This window comes from Ipomoea nil, unplaced genomic scaffold (assembly GCF_001879475.1).
Source record: "Ipomoea nil cultivar Tokyo-kokei standard unplaced genomic scaffold, Asagao_1.1 scaffold0302, whole genome shotgun sequence".
Classification (NCBI taxonomy): domain Eukaryota; kingdom Viridiplantae; phylum Streptophyta; class Magnoliopsida; order Solanales; family Convolvulaceae; genus Ipomoea; species Ipomoea nil.
The window spans coordinates 1,428,120-1,447,583 of NW_017616730.1; the positions used below are offsets into that span (position 1 = coordinate 1,428,120).

Here is a 19,464-nt window from a genome sequence, read left to right on the forward strand (position 1 = left end):
ATTGACATGATTAAAACCGCAATGCACTACAAATTTTGAGAATTATGTTCCTGATAAAAAATTTAACAACTGATTTAGTTTATTAAAAAATGAGAATGAATTGAATTTAAATGAGTTAATAATAACCGATTTGGTCCTCCGACTATTACGAAACTACTTATTTAGTCCTCGACTATCATCATTACCAAATTAAGTCCTCAACTTTACAATTTTTGTTCGGTTTCATCCTCCATCTCTTTGACTGTGAAACCTCCGTTAAAATTAAGGATAGTAATGTAATTACACATGGAAGATCAGTCCAGCTATGTTTACCGGCAACGAATTGAAGACGAGTTAAAATTAAGGATAGTAATGTAATTACACACTGTCGAACCATGTAAAACTTGTGTTCTTTCATTTCCGTCTTTGTTCTTGATCTTTTTTTTTTTTTGGTTCAACAAATTTGAATTGATGGAATGATTAAAATATTAGTTTGGGATCCGACCCGAGACACCACGTCAAATTATACCACGAATTATGGTTACCTTGCATTGTGAACTTTGATCCAAATTGATCTTCAAATTATGTGTATGCAGTTAACATATTATGTTTTTGTATTTATCATGTTATGTGCCTTCAATTTATTTATAGACACATATAAACTATTAAGTGCATGTATATAAACCTGGTCCATATTATATATATATATATATATATATATATATATATATATATATATATATATATATATATATAGTATAACACACCACACCTACACGTTGAAGTATTCAAAGTATTTTTTTTTTTTTTCATTTTTGTATTGATCCAAAAGTTAAAGTTAGATGCACATGTAGAGTTTGAAGCATTCCAAAAACTTTGGAGAACCAAATATAACATTGCTTTTGTGTATCTTTCTTTTGTTTGTTAATTTCTTTTACTTTTAAGATTTTATGTGTATGTACCCAAAATTATTTTTTTATACGAATAATTCCAGTTTTTACTCTATTTTTTTTTAAAATGTATCTTTAAAAACTTTATAAAAAGAAAATTTAAAGACCTCCAAGAAATTTAAAAAAAAAATGTAATGTTTCAACCAAAAAAATGGTATAAAATAAGATATTTATAGATTTACAATTTTTCAGCTATATACAATATAATAAGTTAGCATCCCCTTATTTTATACAATTCCTAGCAAATAAAATAAAGATTCCTATTTTTGGGGGAAAAATAGTAAGTTCCGATAAATAAAAAATAGGTAAGTTAGTTCTTGTACAACTCTGTGGAAGTGGTCGCCAATATTTTCCGGTCCTACTATTCTTATCGCACCGGCGGCGCCGCGGCGGGAGAGGCCTTAACTTGAAGCATCCTCCGCGACGCCGAATTGGATGGTGTGGCGCGGGTACGCCGCGGCGGCGGAAGAAGAAGAAGCCGGAGGAGGGCGGCGACCGTGATGAACATGTGTGTTGGTATTACCGGCGGCGAAGTTTTTGGTGCCGAGAGTGGCGGCATTCGTGCCGGGATTTGATCCCGGCGGAGTAACATCGCGCCACTGGAGAGAAGCCAACAGAAGCTCCGGCTTCTGCGGCTGCAGCCGCCGCGGCTGTTCTTTCCTCATCATCCATTCTTCTTCGTCTTCATCAAGAACCCTAGTAGCTTCGCATGTCGTATTATTAATGCTCATCATCATCGCAGCAACAAGTAAGGCTAGAATAGTTCTGGGAATAGCGTATCTTGCTGCCATCTTTATCATCAGCTCGATCTGTCTTACGTTGTTGTTATTGTGTTTATGATGTTTGTGGAGATATATGATATATAATGGAGGGTATATATAAAGAGATGTGTCATGTGTGTATGTATATATAGTATGTGTATATATACATGTGTTGGTGAATAATCGCGTTGAGTGTGATGAACTTTCTTGGTTACATATGTTGCGACTTCGTAAGAGCTTGGACTGTTGACCGCAAAAGGGCTTGAGACTGAAACTGAAGATTGAACGAGTCAGGGTGCATGGGAGCTAGGAAAACTTTAGTATAGTAGTGATTAAGGGTTGTTCTCGTCATTTAAAATATTTTTAATTGTATTTACCTCTTAAATGTGATTTGCATATTATTATTTTATATAGTACACATCCATTAGGGTAGTGATTATGGATATTCTTTGTCACCGAAAAAAAACTTTAATTCTAAAACCATCAAGTTGGGACGAGGATAGCTTATTGATTTACTCGACTATAGGGTGTTGACAATTAATAATTAAACACGATGTTTTGATACAAGAATCATGCTTCATCACTCCTTTCGGAGCATCTTATATTAGTAATTTCTATATTACATGTATAGAGCATATTACTTATTAGGATACATGGACAAAATTAAATTGTAATTTGCAATTCTATGCCATTAATAGATGATAAAGAGGGACCAAAACTCCAATACAGTAAAACATTTTTTCATTCTTCCAAAAGGCTGAACCCCAACTCTAAGGGGTCCCCACACCCTGACCCGACAGAGCATTTGGGATGAGTAAAACATTTTTTCATAAGATTAGGGTACGTAGATTTAACCAAAACTCATACTAATACAGTAATACACAAACTATACTCTATAATCTATATTAGTCAAATATGAGGTACGAGTGTTAATTAGATGTGTATTTGGAAAGTTCAAAAACTCTACTATTGACTGGTTGAATTCTTTATTCCTTATATTATAAAAATCTAAGGTTTTAGACTTTTAGAAAATTGATACAATATAATGTAGTGTGTATAAAGTCTAAACCATACCATACTATAAAGAGTATTTTTTTTTTTTTTAATTTTGGTGTTATAATGTTCAAAATTCAATCACGCGGCCATGACTGAGCTCCTCCTCCCCATCCAACCTTGGGCCATACGGCAAGACATGGCGCACATGTAAGGTAATCTAATAACGTACGTGTCAAGTAGTTGAGCCAATCGATCCAAAACTTTTAGAACTATAACTGAAGTAAAATCTAATCTAAAAATAATGGGGTGTGTGATAAATAATTATTAATTGATTGGGTTACTGAGTTTGACAAGTTGATAAATTATTAAGGGATAAAGTATAAATAAGTCATTTGCACTATTTGGGAAACAGCAATTAAGCCATCGAACTCAAATAGCCCTAAATAAGCCATTGGACCCGGAAAAGAAATAGCAAATAAGCTATTGAACTCATAAAAAAAAAAATTAACATTTTTAACAAGCCGGTTAACTCTAGGTTTTTGTTGACTGGATTGCCAAATGTTTATTTTATTTACATTTCTTTTATTATAATCCACCTACGTAGTAATATATTTTAAAGTAATTATAATTAAAATAATTTTGTCTTGTCGAGGTTTTATTGATTTATTTATTTATTATTATTTTTTCATTGGATCTTTTGTTTAAAAATTAATAATAAATAAATAAATAAATTAGATATAGACAAGCCAAAACTATTTTGATTATAATTACTTTAAATATATTACTATGTAAATAGATTATAATTTTTTTTAAAAGTGAATAAAATAAATATTTGGCGATCCAATCAGTAAAAATCTGGAGTTAACCTGTTAAAAATGTTAATTGCTCTTTTTTTTTTTTCCAGATTCAGTGGCTTATTTGGGAGTTATTTGAGTTCGGTGGCTTAATTGCTTTTTCTCAAATAGTTCAGTGATTTATTTGTACTTTATCCTAATTATTAAATATAATTATGATAACTTTTAATTGAAATATGATAAAATTAAACTTATTTCTGTTAAATAGCTTATAATTCAACTGACACCTTTGTAATTCTCCCAAATGGAATGTCACATGTTCAAACCTCTTATGTGTGGTTCCTATAATAACGTACAAATCTAAAGTTTAGTTTATTCTAAACTTTTAAACTTTTTCTTGAGTTGTACCTGATGTAAGAGGCATCAGACTCCATAAACACACCCAAGACCCATGAAGAAGATAAATATAACGTACTCTAAACTTTTGTGAGTTATACCTAATGTAAGAGGCATTAGACTCCACAAACTTGTCCCAAAGCCCATGAAAAATGTAAATTTCAAGTTGCCCAAGTTATTATAAGTTTCCCGGCCCCATCGCCTATATATGCACTTCTAAACACAAAAGGTCCGCTTATAGTTGGTAGCAAGACTAAATGTTGATTAGGTGACAACTTGAGCTATCCCAACTTTACTATTATTATTATCAGAGAAAAGGGTCAAATATACCCCTAAACTTTACTCCAAATGTCAATTAGCCCTCTAAACTTTACAAAAGTACAATTAAACCTTCAAAAATGTCAAATTGGGTCAATGAAGCACAAAAGTAGGTAAATGACCTGTTATTACAGGTCATTTCAATTTCGGCAACGGATTCCGGCAATCGGCGAAAAAATTCGGTCACCGACGACAAAATCCGTCAGTCTGGTCGACTTCTCCATTGGAGAAGGCGGATTTAGTTGCCGGTGACCAGATTTTTTTCGTCGGTCGTCGGAATTGAAATGACTTGTAATAACAGGTTATTTACCAATTTTTTGGCTTTATTGACCCAATTTGACATGTTTGAGGGTTTAATTGCACTTTGTAAAGTTTAGGGAGCTAATTGACCTTTGATGTAAAGTTTATGGGGCTATTTGACCATTTTCTATTATTATTATTATTATTATTATTATTATTATTATTATTATTATTATTATTATTATAAACTTGTATTTATATATTTATACGTTATCCAATCATTTTGTATCATGCGTTTAACTCTGCAAGTCGTGTGGCCTTGCAAGCTTTCTTAATTAGAAAGATTGCAAATCATGGCAGATTGGCTCCGTCGTCCCATTTTGTTAACTAGCTAAACATACATATAAAACGAAACTAATGAAGTACTACATCTGTTCCATTTTGTTTGTCTAGCTCGGTTAACGAGGTTTGACTGAAGTTATTTTAATTCAAAATTTCATAATATTAAGTTTAGTATTAATATATAAAATTTATATATTTAGAAACTACATTAAAAGTATTATTAAACATAAAATTAAATTTTAAAATAATTAAAATTTATTTTAAAAAAATAAAGAATGAAGAAATAGTTTGTTTGACTAATAAATAGTAAACATGACAGGTAAGACGAAACAGAGGTAATAATATTGTTATACTAAAGAGTAATAATAACATTTTGTCGAGATAATTTCAATTTTACTCATTGTATTATTATATTTTTTTTCACTCATTTAAATAGACAAAATTTACTAATCAACTATTAAAAGTGGACATTTTTAATTTTAAAATTTCATTTGTAATCCTATTTAAAATTATACAACATATTTTAAATTGATGATCTAAATTAAATTCAATTACTAAAAATAAAATAAAAAATAATTTTTAAAAATGAAGTAAAATTTATCATTTATCATTATCCTTATAGTAAAATGCAAAATTATATAAAGCCGTTAAGAAATCCCCTCTCCTCTCCCCCGCCAAAAATGTCTGCAACATACTACACCGAGCGCGATCGTCTCCTAATCACGCCCATTCCCTAACCACACCGAATCCTCTCCGCCATTGATCGTATTCCTCGCCGGTCGACGCCTCTTTCTTATCGATCGGATCCAATCTTTTCCGCTTAAATTCTCGCCGATCACTCAAATTTCCGATTTGGTTATTTGGACATTCGGGTGCCGGTGTTGCACCGATAAGACTGTAATCGAGAAAGTAAGTTCGATGTAGTTGAAATGGTATGTTTTTGTCTCTCTTTCAATTGTTTACCAATATACGTTTGTCATGGTTTATGATGTATCTTTTTTGGTGTTTTCTCTATCTCGATCGCGTTTGCACTTGTTTCTTAGTAGATTGATAAGTGTACGCTTTTAGATTCAAAATTCTGATTGAGTCTCAATCCCAGTGCAGGGAACCAAATTAAAAATCGTAGTAGGTTCCCGGGTTTGGGTCGAGGATCCAAAGGTTTCGTATGTTGAAGGAGTAGTGACGAATATTAAAGGAGAGCAAGTTGAGGTCGAAACATCTGATGAAAGGAAGGTATGTAAAGCTTTTCGTGATTTGATTCGGGAAATTTAAACTTTTGTTGTGGTCGTTTATCTTACGAACTCCGAAATGCATCAAGTGATGTATTGAAATATTTGTCTAGTATTCAGCAAAAGTAGGAGGGAAAACATCGAACAAAAGGGAAGTGAAGGATATTTTTGTGAAGAGAGCTGGATGTATTCTTCTGCTCTCTTTTGAATTCAGTGTTTTAGTCATGCTTATAGTCTTTGGATGTCATCTCATTGAACTGGAAATGTTATTTCCAGCAGAATAATCACTAGGTTCATTAGCTAGCTTGATGATCTATAGAATTCATCCAGGTTCAAACAAAATTATCAAAGGTTTATCTCAAAGAACTGGATAGCCTTGAAGCTGAGGTTGAAGACATGACCAAGCTTTCATATTTCCATGAACCTGGGATCTTGCAAAATTTGTCAACAAGATACCATCTGAACAAAATTTATGTAAGATGATGGCTATATTTTTTTAGTTTGTTTCATTTGTATTCACAATTGTGAGAAGAAGCTATGAATTACTGCAGCAATGGGCGGCTCTGTCATAATATTATATCATACTCTGACATTCTGGCAGACTTATACCGGAAGTATTCTTATTGCAATTAATCCATTCCAAAAACTGCCTCATTTGTATGATGTCGGTATGATGGAACAATACAGAGGAGCACCTCAAGGGGAATTGAGTCCTCATGTCTTTGCAATTGCTGACATTGCTTTTAGGTAATTCTGTAGTCGATTTTTGTCCATGTGTGATTCTTTCATAAAATTGATGCAGCACTCACTTGAAATAAAACAGGGCAATGATCAATGAGGGAAAAAATAACTCTATCTTGGTAAGTGGTGAAAGTGGTGCTGGTAAAACAGAAACTACGAAAATGCTCATGCGTTACCTTGCCTATCTGGGAGGACAAAAAGGGTCTGAAGGGCGGAGTGTAGAACAAAAAGTTCTAGAGGTAAGCTCAATGGATTCCAGCATCTGTTTTACAACTCTTTAAGGCCTTAAACATTTCAAGAATCAGTGAGGTTATCTAAAATATTTAGCATATTTCCTGGGCTTGAAGTATCATCACACATTGTCTGTTTAGAAATATAAGGTAATCATCATAAGTATGCCAACAGGATATCTGCCAGACTTAAACTGTGAGAAGATTAACTACAAGATTTCAGATGGTGGATTATTTGTATGCCTTCCCAAATTTTTTAGTTGGTTTCTAAATTGTGAATATCTTGCAGATAATGTCATTATGCTTTCCTTACTTAGTGAAACACTTTGCATGTTTATTTAAAGCTTTATATGCTTACAATTCATATTTTAGCAAAGCATCTTGAAGCTGCTAGCTTGTAATTTCCCTTTGAAAGGCTATCCTTACTGGCCATTTAAATTTAGTCTTCATCTCATGATTTTACTTACAAAATTGCAGTCAAATCCAGTACTTGAAGCATTTGGCAATGCTAAAACTGTTAGAAATAATAATTCCAGGTCAGGTTTTGAACACTTATGTTTGAATCACTGACTGATTCATTCACTTTCTTTTTTAAAAAAAATCATCCCTGTCTGATTCAGCTATATTGTTGCAGCCGTTTTGGAAAATTTGTTGAGCTTCAATTTGATATGAATGGAAGAATATCAGGAGCAGCTATTAGAACTTATCTCCTAGAGAGATCTCGAGTTTGCCAATTATCAGATCCTGAGCGGAACTATCACTGTTTCTATATTCTCTGTGAGGCACCAGAAGAGGTAGTCTGCTTCCTCCTGATCCCTGCACCCCTCAATCTCTCATTATTTTGTAATTTTCTTGGTTAAGCAAACTATGTTCTTTGAAAGTTTCAAATCTTAACAGGAAATTAAAAGATACAAGCTTGGGAGTCCTAAATCATTTCATTACTTGAATCAATCAAACTGCTATGAACTAGTTGGTGAACATGATACTCATGATTATCTTGGAACGAGAAGAGCTATGGATATTGTCGGAATTAGTAAGGAAGAACAAGTATTGTCCTAATATCGCTTTATCTGTTCTTTTTCTCTTTTGTTTTGCATTTAAAGCCTGCAAGTAACTATATTTTCCATCCCAGGAAGCAATTTTTAGTGTTGTGGCAGCCATTCTTCATCTTGGAAACATTGAATTTGCTAAGAATGAACAAACTGATTCAGCAGTTCTTAAGGACGAGAAATCAAAATTCCATCTTCAAACAACATCAGAGCTTCTTATGTATCATGACTTTGATATTTATTTCTTTGTACTATTTTCCTTTTATTTTTTAATGATCAAATCATTTTACTAGGAGCAATTCTTTTGTCAGGTGTGACCTTCAAGCACTTGAAGATGTACTACTGACACGTGCAGTGATTGCCCGTGAAGTCATCAAGAAAAGTCTCAATCCTGATGGTGCGGCAATTAGTAGGGATGGATTAGCAAAGACTTTATATTCTCGCTTATTTGAATGGTATCATTGATATTGTCATGTTCACAATGTTTACATAATGTGTTGCAAGTTACTGTGACACTAAGATGCACACTTTCTGACTCTCTATAGGTTGGTGGAAAGAATTAATAACTCGATTGGACAAGATCCAAAATCGAAGTTCCTAATTGGCATTCTTGACATTTATGGTTTTGAGAGTTTTAAAAATAATAGGTAGGTATTGGATTTTACACTAGAACAAATCTGTTCAACTGATATGCTGTTTCATGGACTTCTAGCTTACTCTATTTGGTATCTCCAGCTTTGAACAGTTCTGCATTAATTATACAAATGAGAAGCTGCAGCAACATTTTAACCAGGTATTGTTTCTGGTGTATCATAATCGTTTTGTTCCACTTTGTCAAAAGAGTCACTGAAATTCTGCGATTCATTCCAGCATGTGTTCAAGTTGGAGCAGGAGGAATACAAAAAGGAAGAGATTGATTGGAGCTATATAGAATTTGTTGATAACCGAGATGTTCTAGATCTTATTGAAAAGGTTCCTCCGTTTCATTTTAGTAGTGAAGCTTCACTATCTGATATATTTGTATATTTATATTTATTCCTTATCCATTATAATAATATGTTACTCATAAGGAAGAAATCCTGTTCACAACCAGAAGTACATATAACTGCATTGACATATAGTTATGGAAGACTTCTTATGATAAGGAAAGAATTGGAATTTCAAAAAACAAAAGGAAAAAATAGTTGGACATGTTAAGCAAAAATGTCATTTAGCGATTAGATGGATCAGGGATAACTTGGCATTTAATATGTTACAAAAGAGTGATTTATTTTTCTGCTATTCTGTCCCTAATCCCTTAACTGGAAAATTGCATAGACGTCAGGTTAAGCAAGCTGCCTGAAAATGGAGCTGTTAAAGGGACTTAACTTCACCATACATTTTCTAGTCCCTGAGTTGACCAAAATCTCTCTTTGGCCTTTTTCCATTAAAAATGAAGTTGATTTTTATGTAGGAATCTTCTTCTAATTTTGAAGTGAGTACTGCAGAGCTAATGCAATTTTTCATCATTGGCTGATTTCCTGTATTAAGTTCTTAAGGATAATATATTTATTCTTGACATAATGTTCTACTATACCTGCATTAGTCTGCCAGTTGACATAATGTTTTCATGAATTGCTATTATCAGAAACCTGGAGGGATCATTGCTCTTCTTGATGAAACATGGTATGTTCATGAACTTTAGTGTCATGTGCACTGGTTGCCTTATTTTCTGTTTATGATCTGGAATGTATATGCAAAGACTCTTGTATTGATGCTCTTTCTTTATTGACTTATCCTGTTTCCAGTATGTTTCCCAAGTCAACTCATGAAACTTTTTCACAAAAGCTTTATCAGAGTTTCAGTGAGCACAAACGCTTTATTAAACCAAAACTGGCTCGTACTGAATTCAAAATTGCTCATTATGCTGGAGAGGTACACTGACTATTTACTGTCTAAAAATTTCAATCAAATATTCCAGTTTGGGACATGATGCATTGTCAAGAAAAAAGTTGATCTGGCATCTTATCAGGTTCTATACCAGTCTGATCAATTTTTAGAAAAGAACAAAGACTATATCGTTCCTGAACATCAAGATTTGTTAAGTTCTTCTAAGTGCCCATTTGTGGTAAGACTGTTCCCACCTCCTGAGGAGACGGCTAAAAATTCCAAGTTCTCGTCTATCGGTTCTCGCTTTAAGGTAGTATGAATGACAGTTCTGTTAGATTTCTGATAGACATTAATATTTTTTCCACCAAAGCAATTGCTATCAATAATTTGTTTCAATTTGATTGCTGAAGCTACAACTCCAACGATTGATGGAGGTTCTAAGTTCTACTGAACCTCATTATATCAGATGTATGAAGCCAAATAATGCTCTAAAATCTTCCATTTTTGAGAATCCCACCATTTTGCATCAACTTCGTTGCAGTGTGAGTACACATTGAGATTTGCACATAAAGAATTTCCATCACTCTGAACTGTTTAATTATTTGGTTGCATTTTCCATATTGCAGGGAGTTATAGAAGCAGTTAAAATTAGTTGTGCTGGCTACCCTTCGCGTAAAACATTCTCTGAATTTCTTAAACGGTTTGGTATTATTGCTCCAGAAGCATTGAAAGGGATGTAAGTATAGTTATTGTTCTCATCATTCAAAGAATATCTTTTTGCAAAGTCAGTTGTGTTGTAATTCTAGGCCAGTTCACATTCCTGCTACCTGGCTTATATGACATCTTAATTTCACTTTTACATGGGCAGTAATGATGAAAAAGATGCCTGCAAAAAGATTTTGGTAAAAACGGGACTTGAATCTTGTCAGGTAATCTTATAAATATGGAATATTAGATGACCAAAATATTTTTTGTGTGTATTTGATTCGTATTTGTTTGGATTACAATTATTTTTAGCAGACAAACAGCCAGATGTATGCTTGGTCATTTTGAATTTGTGAGGCGTGAAAAACAAAAAAAAAAAAAAAAAAAAAGAAAGATGAAAAACTATTATGATTCTTAAGATATTGCTTTGATAATTTTAGCAATTGGAATTGATTATCAGTTGAGGTTTTTTCTAGAATGAGTCTGGATGGTTCATTGTTTTTGTCGTATGAATCCAATCACAACTTCTTTTAGTTGATATTACTTGCATAGAGTGGTGCTCCCCCCTGCTATCTGATGAGGGAACTGGGAGTTTATTCTATTGCAAGTCACTTGTTATTGGTACAAGGGTTGTAGGTTCTCACTTGTTTCATTGTTTTCCTTCATGTGGTCTAGGTTCCCGAATTGTGAACCACATGTACTAACTAGAGCTAGTCACTTTTCCTTCATAAATATGCAGATTGGTAAAACAAAAGTTTTTCTGCGAGCTAGTGAGATGGTTGAACTGGAGGCTAAGAGGTTACAAAAGCTCAACAATGCAGTCAAGATAATTCAAGGGCAAATTAAAACTCGTACTGCTCGGAGACACTTTCTTGCTTTGCAAAGGGCTGCGATTTCTATCCAGTCTTCATGCAGAGGTTTGAACCTTTCATTTGAGGACTTTTTCCTATAATGTTGACATGTCATGTAGCTTTGTTGCTAATTAGGGGGAGAATCATGATTGTATTGATGTTTCCTTTTATTGTTTTAAATTTAATGTTAGAGAAGATGGCATTTGCTTCCGCTTCAGCATGATTCCGATCTAAATAGCACATGCTATATTAATCTGTGATGGCTTTCACCTTTTTATTTATCCATGCTTTCCTTTCATTTAACAGCTAAACTTGCTTGCAAATTGTATGCAAATATGAGAATGGAGGTCTGTTCTCTTAAAATCCAGAAACATTTACGCGCACACTTGGCTAGGAAATCCTACCAGCAGATTAAATCCACCGTCGTTATTCTTCAAAGAAGGGCACGAGCAATAGCTGCATTCAAGAATTTCAAAAATCGAAAGAAGTGTGCAGTTACCATACAAGTTAGTTATTGATTTGTTTTTTGGTTCAGAGGGGCTCGAATTCTGTTCCCTCATTAATTGAAAATCATCTCTGCAGGCCCATTGGCGTTGTATTAGAGCCATTGTGAACTACAAGAGACTTATAAGGGCATCTGTTATAACACAATGCAATTGGAGGAGAAGGAATGCAAGGAGAGTACTTCAAAAATTGAAGGTAGGACCACACCATTTAAATTACCTTAGTGATAATGTCTGCTTAGCTTTGCTTCAATTGTTTTCTTTATTATTATTATTTAAAAGAAATCACCTTGTTTCTAGAGATGTTTGACATACTTTTTTTTTTTTTTTTTTTTTTAATATTTCAAGGCTTCAAGAGACACAGTTGAAGAAGCAAAAAGAATATTTGAACAAGAGACCAAAGGTATAGTTCTTGAAAAAGCTAAACAACAGGACAAAGGTACAGTTCAAGAAGCAATTGATAAAGCTAAACAACAGGACAAAGGCGTATTTAAAGCGGCAATTGATAAACCTAAACATCAAGACCAAGGTGCAATTAAAGAACCAACAAAACTTGCATTTAAAGAAAAAATTGCTAAATTTGAACAACAAGACAAAGGTGCTGACAAAGGTGGTGACAAAGGTGCAATTAAAGAAGCAATAGGTAAACTTAAACAAGACAAACTTGCAGTTGGAGAAGCAACTGATAAACTTGAACAACAAGACAAAGGTACAATTAAAGAAACAATTGCTAAATTTAAACAACAGGACAAAGGTGCAGTTGAAGAAGCAACTGGTAAACTTGAACAAAAGGACAGAGGTCCAGTTGAAGAAACAACTGGTAAACTTGAACATGACAAAGGTCCAGTTGCAAAAACAAATGACAAACTTGAACAACAGGACAAAGGTGCAGTTGAAGAAGCAAATGATCAACTTGAACAACAGGACAAAGGTGCAGTTGAAGAAGTAAATGATAAACTTGAACAACAGAACAAAGGTGTTGTTGAAGAAACAAATGATAAACTTGAACAACAGGACAAAGTTTCAGTTGAAGAAGCAAATGACAAACTTGAACAACAAGACAAAGTTGCAGTTGAAGAAGCAAATGTTAAACTTGAACAACTGAACAATGGTGTATTTGAAGAAACAAATGATAAACTTGAACAACAGGACAAAGTTTCAGTTGAAGAAGCAAATGACAAACTTGAACAACGGGACAAAGTTGCAGTTGAAGAAGCAAAAGATAAGCTTGAACAAGACAATGGTAAAATTGAAGAAGCAAATGATAAACTTGAACAATATGATAAAGGTGCAGTTGAAGAAGCAATTGATAAACTTGAACAACACGATAAAGGTGCAGCTGAAGAAACAAATGATAAACTTGAACAGCAGGACAATGATGCAGTTGAAGAAGCAAATGATAAACTTAAAAAACAGGACAATGGTGCAATTGAAGAAACAAATAACAAACTTGAACAACAGGACAATGATGCAGTTGAAGAAGCAAATAATAAACTTGAACAACAGGACAAAGGTGTAGTTGAAGAAGTAAATGATAAACTTCAACAACAGAACAAAGATGCAGTTGAAGAAACAACTAATAAAGTTGAACAACAGGCCAAATGTTCAGTTGAAGAAGCAAATGATAAACTTGAACAACATGACAAAGGTGTAGTTGAAGAAGCAACTAATAAAGTTGAACAACATGACAAAGGTGCAGTTGAAGAAGCAACTAATAAAGTTGAACAACAGACCAAAGATTCAGTTGAAGAAGCAAATGATAAACTTGAACAACAGGATAAAGGTGCAGTTGAAAAGGCATCTAATAAAGTTGAACAACATGACAAAGGTGCAGTTGAAGAAGGAAATGAAAAACTTGAACAACAAAATATAGGTACAGTTGAAGAAGCAACTAATAAAGTTGAACAACAAGACAATGGTGCAGTTGAAGAAGCAAATGAAAAATTTGAACAACAAAACATAAGTGCAGTTGAAGAAGAAACTAAAAAACTTGAACATCAGGACAAAGGTTCAGTTAGAGAAGCAATTGCTAAACTTAAACAACAAGAAAGAAGTGTGCTTGAAGAAGCTACTGATAAATTTGAACAACGCAAAGGTTCAGTTAAAGAGGAAGTTGCTAAACTTAAACAACAGGAAAAAGGTGCTCTTGAAGAAGAAACTAATAAACTTGAACAACGGGATAAAGGTTCAGTTGAAGAGGCAATTGCTGAACTTAAACAACAGAAAAAAGATGCTCTTGAAGAAGAAGAAGCTAATAAACTTGAACAACATGACAAAGGTGTAATTAAAGAAGCAATTGCTAAACTTAAACATCAGGACAAAGGTGCACTTGATGAAGCAACTGATAAACTTGAACAACAGGACAATGGTGCAGTTGAAGAAGCAACTGATAAACTTGAACAACAGGACAAAAGTGCTTTTGAAGGTGCAACTGATAAACTTGAACAAAAGAACAAATGTGAAGGTGAAGATGCAACTGACAAACTTCAACAACAGGACGAAGGTGCTTTTGAAGATGCAAATGATAAATTTGAACAAGAGAACAAATATGAAGGTGAAGAAGCAACGGACAAACTTGAACAATATGACAAAGGTGTAGTTGAAGATGTAAATGATAAACTTGAACAAGAGAACAAAGGTGAAGGTGAAGAAGCAACTGATAAACTTGAACAACAGGACAAAGGTGTAGTTGATGATGCAAATGATAAACTTGAACAGAAGAATAAAGGTGAAGGTGAAGAAGCAACTGATAATCTTGAACAACAGGACAAAGGTGTAGTTGAAGATGCAAATGATAAACTTGAACAAGAGAATAAAGTTGAAGGTGAAAAAACAACTGGTAAACTTGAAGAACAGGACAAAGGTGTAGTTGAATATGCAAATGATAAACTTGAACAAGACAATAAAGGTAAAGGTGAAAAAGCAACTGGTAAACTTGAACAACAGGACAAAGGTTCAGTTAAAGTAGCAATTGCTAAACTAGTTGCTAAACTTAAACAACCGGAGAAAAGTGCACTTGAAAAAGCAACTAATAAATTTAAACAACAGGTTAGAGGTTCAGTCAAAGAAGCAAATAATAAACTTAGACAACAGGACAAAGGTGCAGTTAAAGAAGCAACTGATAAACTTAAGGAACAGCACAAAAGAGGTGCAGTTAAAGAAGCAGCTGATAAACTTAAGCAACAAGACAAAAGTGTTGTTGAAGAAGCAACTGATAATCTTAAGCAACAAGACAAAAGTGTTGTTGAAGAAGCAACTGATAAACTTAAGCAACAGGACAAAAGTGTTGTTGAAGAAGCAACTGATAAACTTAAGCAACAGGACAAAAGTGTTGTTGAAGAAGCAACTGATAAACTAGAACAACGGGACAAAGGTGCAGTTGAAGAAACAACTGATAAACTTGAACAACAGGACAAAGGTGCAATTGAAGAAGCAACTGATAAACTTGAACAACAGTACAAAGGTGTTGTTAAAGAAGCAACCGATAAACTTGGACAACCGGACACATATGCAGTTGAAGAAGCAAAGGATAGACTTGACCAAAAGGTTGAAGAACTTATGTGTCATGTGAAGTTTGAGAAAGGATTAAAAATACTAAACATTTATTCTGCTGATTCTCAGTCTTTATCTTTCTATCCCATTAACAGAAGTTATCGATTTTGTGCAGACAGATTTGGAAGAGGCAAAGGGCCAGGAAACTCCAGTCCCTGTTGAAGATACAGATAAGATCAATTTTTTAACTGCAGAAGTGGAAAGATTAAAGGTCAGTTGGCCACCACAGTATCCCTTCAAAACGATGATGATAGCATTTCCTCTTTATAGGCTTATTTGAAATTGTTGTCTTTGCTAATATTTCTTGACAGGTTCTATTGCAATCTGAAAAGCAACGGGCAGATGATTGTGAAAGGAAATGTGCAAAAGCTGTGGAATCAAGTGAAGAGAAGAGTCTGAAGTTGGAAAAAGCTGAAAGAAGAGTTTACCAACTTGAAGAATCATTGAACAGGTAGAATTTTGGTTCTGGGCTGTCAAGTAATTTTTAGTTTTCCTTATAATTAGATTGTTATGATTAGGTCATAGTTTGGGATTGAGTGTAGTTGAAAATAGCTAGGTGTTTTACCAACCAAGATAATCAATTGATTGTATTAGTTACATATAAATAGCTGTACCATATGACTAATACTGGATATGATCTAGTGTGCCTCAGGATGATTTACAGCATCTCAGATCAATTTTCAGAGCTGAAAGTGATATTAAATGCTTCATCCAACTCAAGTTCAACTTCAAGAGTCCTTGCTAGAGACTCTCATGGTGATGCTACAACATCAGCAAACTATTCTTCCCCTGATCCAGCTTTCCAGCTTATAGTCCAGGATCTTTCAGCAGCTGAAATAGCAGGTCTGTCCAATTTGCCTAGTCACTTAAACTTTTTAGTCCTAATTAGGCTATAATCCATCTGTATATCTCTCCTAGGCCTCCCAACCTTAAAAATGCTAGCCCCACCCTGTAATGATACTTTTTCTTTCCGTATTGATCTTGTGAAATTTCCCCATTGCTCCCTTGATAATGATGTCTATTTCATTTACTTCAATGTCCTTAAAAAAACCTTATTATATACTTGATTTCTCTTGATGGTTGCATTTTGCAGGATATGACAACTGGGAAAGTGACCGGGAGGGGGCATTCGATGACTTCTTCTGATGGAAGGTTCTCTTCAGTTTTTTTGAATCTGTTCTCATGTCATCAGTATAGTCTATCTAGGTTGGGGCACTTTTGGCAATAGTATCTGCCTCAACCAGAATTAGGCTATTACATCCATGCAGATAATTCATCATGCCATGTAGGAGTCCTCCCAACTGAACCTCTAATGACATACCGTTTGAGAAGCTTCTAACTGTGGCCATACTCCTAAACTTGAAGCTCGAATTGGATGTCCTTCAAGGTTTCAGCTTTCTTCCCAAATCAATTCATATCAAGAAAAAACCACATTCAATTATCAATGGTCATGTTATTTTCCATTAGGTCACCGTTGCTGCTGAAAATAGTTTGTACCTAAGAACCAATTTGCAGTTAGGTGAGCAACCTCCTCTGCCTTATTTGATGCAACTTCCCCATAGATGAACCATTTGAGTAGTGGCAATGTGGCATCTAAGATTTTTTCCTGGATCTACATTATGGAACCCTTTTCAGCCGTCATAATCAGTTCAAAAGTTCTTTTTCAGTGTGCATATTCCTCAAGACCCTTTGTTATAGAGTCGGCCAATTCTTTTGTATCATCTGTCATGTTCCAAGATGTTATCTCAAGCCTTCCTCTTTTAATTGGTTGGCTTAAAGTCAAACTCAGAAGGCCTGCATAAAGCAGTAGCATATGAACTTCTCCAAGGGAAGACCTATTGCTTTCCGCATTATCTACAAAGGCCAAAAGCAGTAATGGACACCTGAAGTTAACAGGATCAGTATCATTGACTACACAATTCGAACATTGGCAAATATATGATGAAGGTAGAAAGTAGCTGAGTAAATTTTGTTTTGATTTGAATCCTAGATTTGGGTTTATCTTTGCTAGAGTTTCCATCAACCTTTCTATTATTCAGCTTGTGAAGTGATACCCAAAGGCCAAAGCTGAAAGTTGAAGCCAAACATCCAGCAGTGCTGTTCAGCATCAGCTGACAGCTTGCTCAGAGAAGGACCTAAGGGTGATCCATGATTAAGTTAAAGAAAGAAATTTCTCCATTGCTTGGATTACGCATTCAGGTTCTTGCATATTTTTATCAATCAATCAATATTATTTTACAATACTATTATAGATTATAGATAATGGGTTATAATACAAATAATTTGATGAATTGAGAGCAAAATTTTCCAGCTAGATGGTGATATGTTGAGGGGTTTCGAGCTTCCAGGTCCCACGCTAACTGATCCAGACACATCAACCTTGGAAATTGAAGAAGTATTAAGGTAAACTGGTTTGATTCCCACTAAATAAACCATATGATTCCCACTAAATAAATGACAGGACAAGATTGCTGAAATCATGTCTAACATTTATTATAACCAACATTTGATACAATATACAGATGCTTAGTCTCATATGAATATTGCATAAGCCATCAATAATTGTCCCCTTTGAACCGTACACTTTAATCTTCATCCTAGCTCTATTATAATATAATATAATGTTAGCTAGCCAACTATTCTTGCTCTTCATCTCATGTCAAATATCTTTAACATACATTGCTAGTGTATACTGGTATGGCAACTGGCACGGGCTCTCCTTGTGGCGCATGCAAGTTTCTCCGGCGGAAGTGCGGTGCGGATTGCATCTTTGCGCCGTATTTCCGGTGGGAGCAGTTGGGGGCTGCTAAATTCGCAGCCATTCACAAAGTGTTCGGGGCTAGCAATGTATCCAAGCTGCTGTCGAATGTTCCCGTCCATGATCGCTACGAGGCAGCTTTAACCATTGCTTACGAAGCTCAAGCAAGGATCAAAGATCCTGTCTATGGCTGCGTCGCCCATATCTTCGCTCTGCAACAACAGGTACCAACTACCCTTACTTAACTACTCCCATCCCTGCTAATACATATCAGTAGGCCTGGAAAAGATCAAATCTATAAGTAGTGGGTTTGAGTAGTTGATAGCATTAACTGATTTATAGAAAGATGTTTGGTAAATTAACTGTTAGCTAATTGCATGCAAAATTATTTTCTCAAAAAACTGATCGAAAAGAATCTGTTTTGAGCGGCTTTTTGAATTTCAGCATTTTGGAGCAATAAGATGTTACAAAAAGTTAATTACTCAAACACTTGTATTGAATGTTTAACCAAGTCAAACAGTTAATAGTGGTCAAAAAATAAGCAAAAACTGACTGATAAGCTAACTATGTTACCAAACAGGATGATTATGTATGCTATTTTAGTACTGGGTACAATGAACACTTTATAATTTTCTTGATGTTTAATCTGGTAGGTGGCTTATTTGCAAGCTCAACTGCTGCAAGTAAAGGGTGAGTTAGCCCAAAGGACGCTTAATGTGAATTCAAGAAGGGGTGAAAATGATTGGGTAAGAGGAACTGGTTATGCTTACAATACAGAGGGAGATGGTTTTCTGGAGATGATGCAAAGCAGTAGTCGGAAGAGAGCTTCACAATCTGACCTGGGTGAGCTGCAAGCCTTAGCTTCTAGAATGATGAAAAACTGATAGATATATCAAAATCCCATCCAAACTCATATCATCACCATCGATCATCATCCTTGTTCTATAATCATGTGTGTAAATTCACAGACTATATATTTACAAATAATTAACAATAAATGTTGACTTGGTAACTATAAATTTACAAGTTTAACTTCTTTGATTTGAGCTGATCAAGAATAATTTGGTTGGTTTACCTCCTTGTAATCTATTGTTGATTAGGATCGTAAGGAGTTTGTCAAGAATATGATAGATTGATAGTAAATGTAAATTTCATTGGAAGTATAAATTTATTACTTCCTTTATTAACGACTACAATTATG

At 34.4% G+C, this 19,464-nt stretch overlaps 3 protein-coding genes across 4 annotated transcripts; 2 read left to right on the forward strand and 1 right to left on the reverse strand.

The window, feature by feature from the left end:
• Nucleotides 1–1,117: 1,117 nt before the first annotated feature.
• Nucleotides 1,118–1,794, reverse strand: LOC109161201. Its single transcript, XM_019309555.1, has 2 exons — nt 1,332–1,794; nt 1,118–1,288 (listed from the first exon to the last, which is right to left on the reverse strand). Coding segments are annotated over exons 1-2 (399 nt in total). The 5' UTR covers nt 1,730–1,794; the 3' UTR covers nt 1,118–1,287.
• Nucleotides 1,795–5,602: 3,808 nt separating this feature from the next.
• Nucleotides 5,603–17,895, forward strand: LOC109161217 (myosin-9-like). The gene is made up of 28 exons (XM_019309556.1): nt 5,603–5,708; nt 5,881–6,009; nt 6,336–6,479; nt 6,607–6,752; nt 6,829–6,985; nt 7,454–7,512; nt 7,611–7,770; nt 7,874–8,023; nt 8,109–8,245; nt 8,337–8,480; nt 8,571–8,672; nt 8,761–8,818; nt 8,896–8,997; nt 9,653–9,690; nt 9,813–9,939; nt 10,037–10,204; nt 10,305–10,436; nt 10,521–10,630; nt 10,763–10,823; nt 11,339–11,516; nt 11,757–11,956; nt 12,033–12,149; nt 15,621–15,716; nt 15,817–15,956; nt 16,158–16,348; nt 16,599–17,452; nt 17,545–17,704; nt 17,817–17,895. The coding sequence occupies exons 1-26, from the start codon at nt 5,706–5,708 to the stop codon at nt 16,649–16,651; spliced, it is 3,102 nt and encodes a 1,033-aa protein (XP_019165101.1). The 5' UTR covers nt 5,603–5,705; the 3' UTR covers nt 16,652–17,452; nt 17,545–17,704; nt 17,817–17,895.
• Nucleotides 17,802–19,254, forward strand: LOC109161165 (LOB domain-containing protein 16-like). 2 transcript variants are annotated; one of them, XM_019309530.1, is made up of 3 exons: nt 17,802–17,908; nt 18,194–18,487; nt 18,917–19,254. In XM_019309530.1, exons 2-3 carry the CDS (start codon nt 18,203–18,205, stop codon nt 19,145–19,147), a joined length of 516 nt encoding a protein of 171 aa, XP_019165075.1. In that variant the 5' UTR covers nt 17,802–17,908; nt 18,194–18,202; the 3' UTR covers nt 19,148–19,254. The 2 variants fall into 2 exon arrangements, with proteins under 2 accessions (XP_019165075.1, XP_019165067.1); XM_019309522.1 differs by lacking the exon at nt 17,802–17,908 and having other exon boundaries at nt 18,091–18,487.
• The last annotated feature ends 210 nt before the right edge of the window (nt 19,255–19,464 follow it).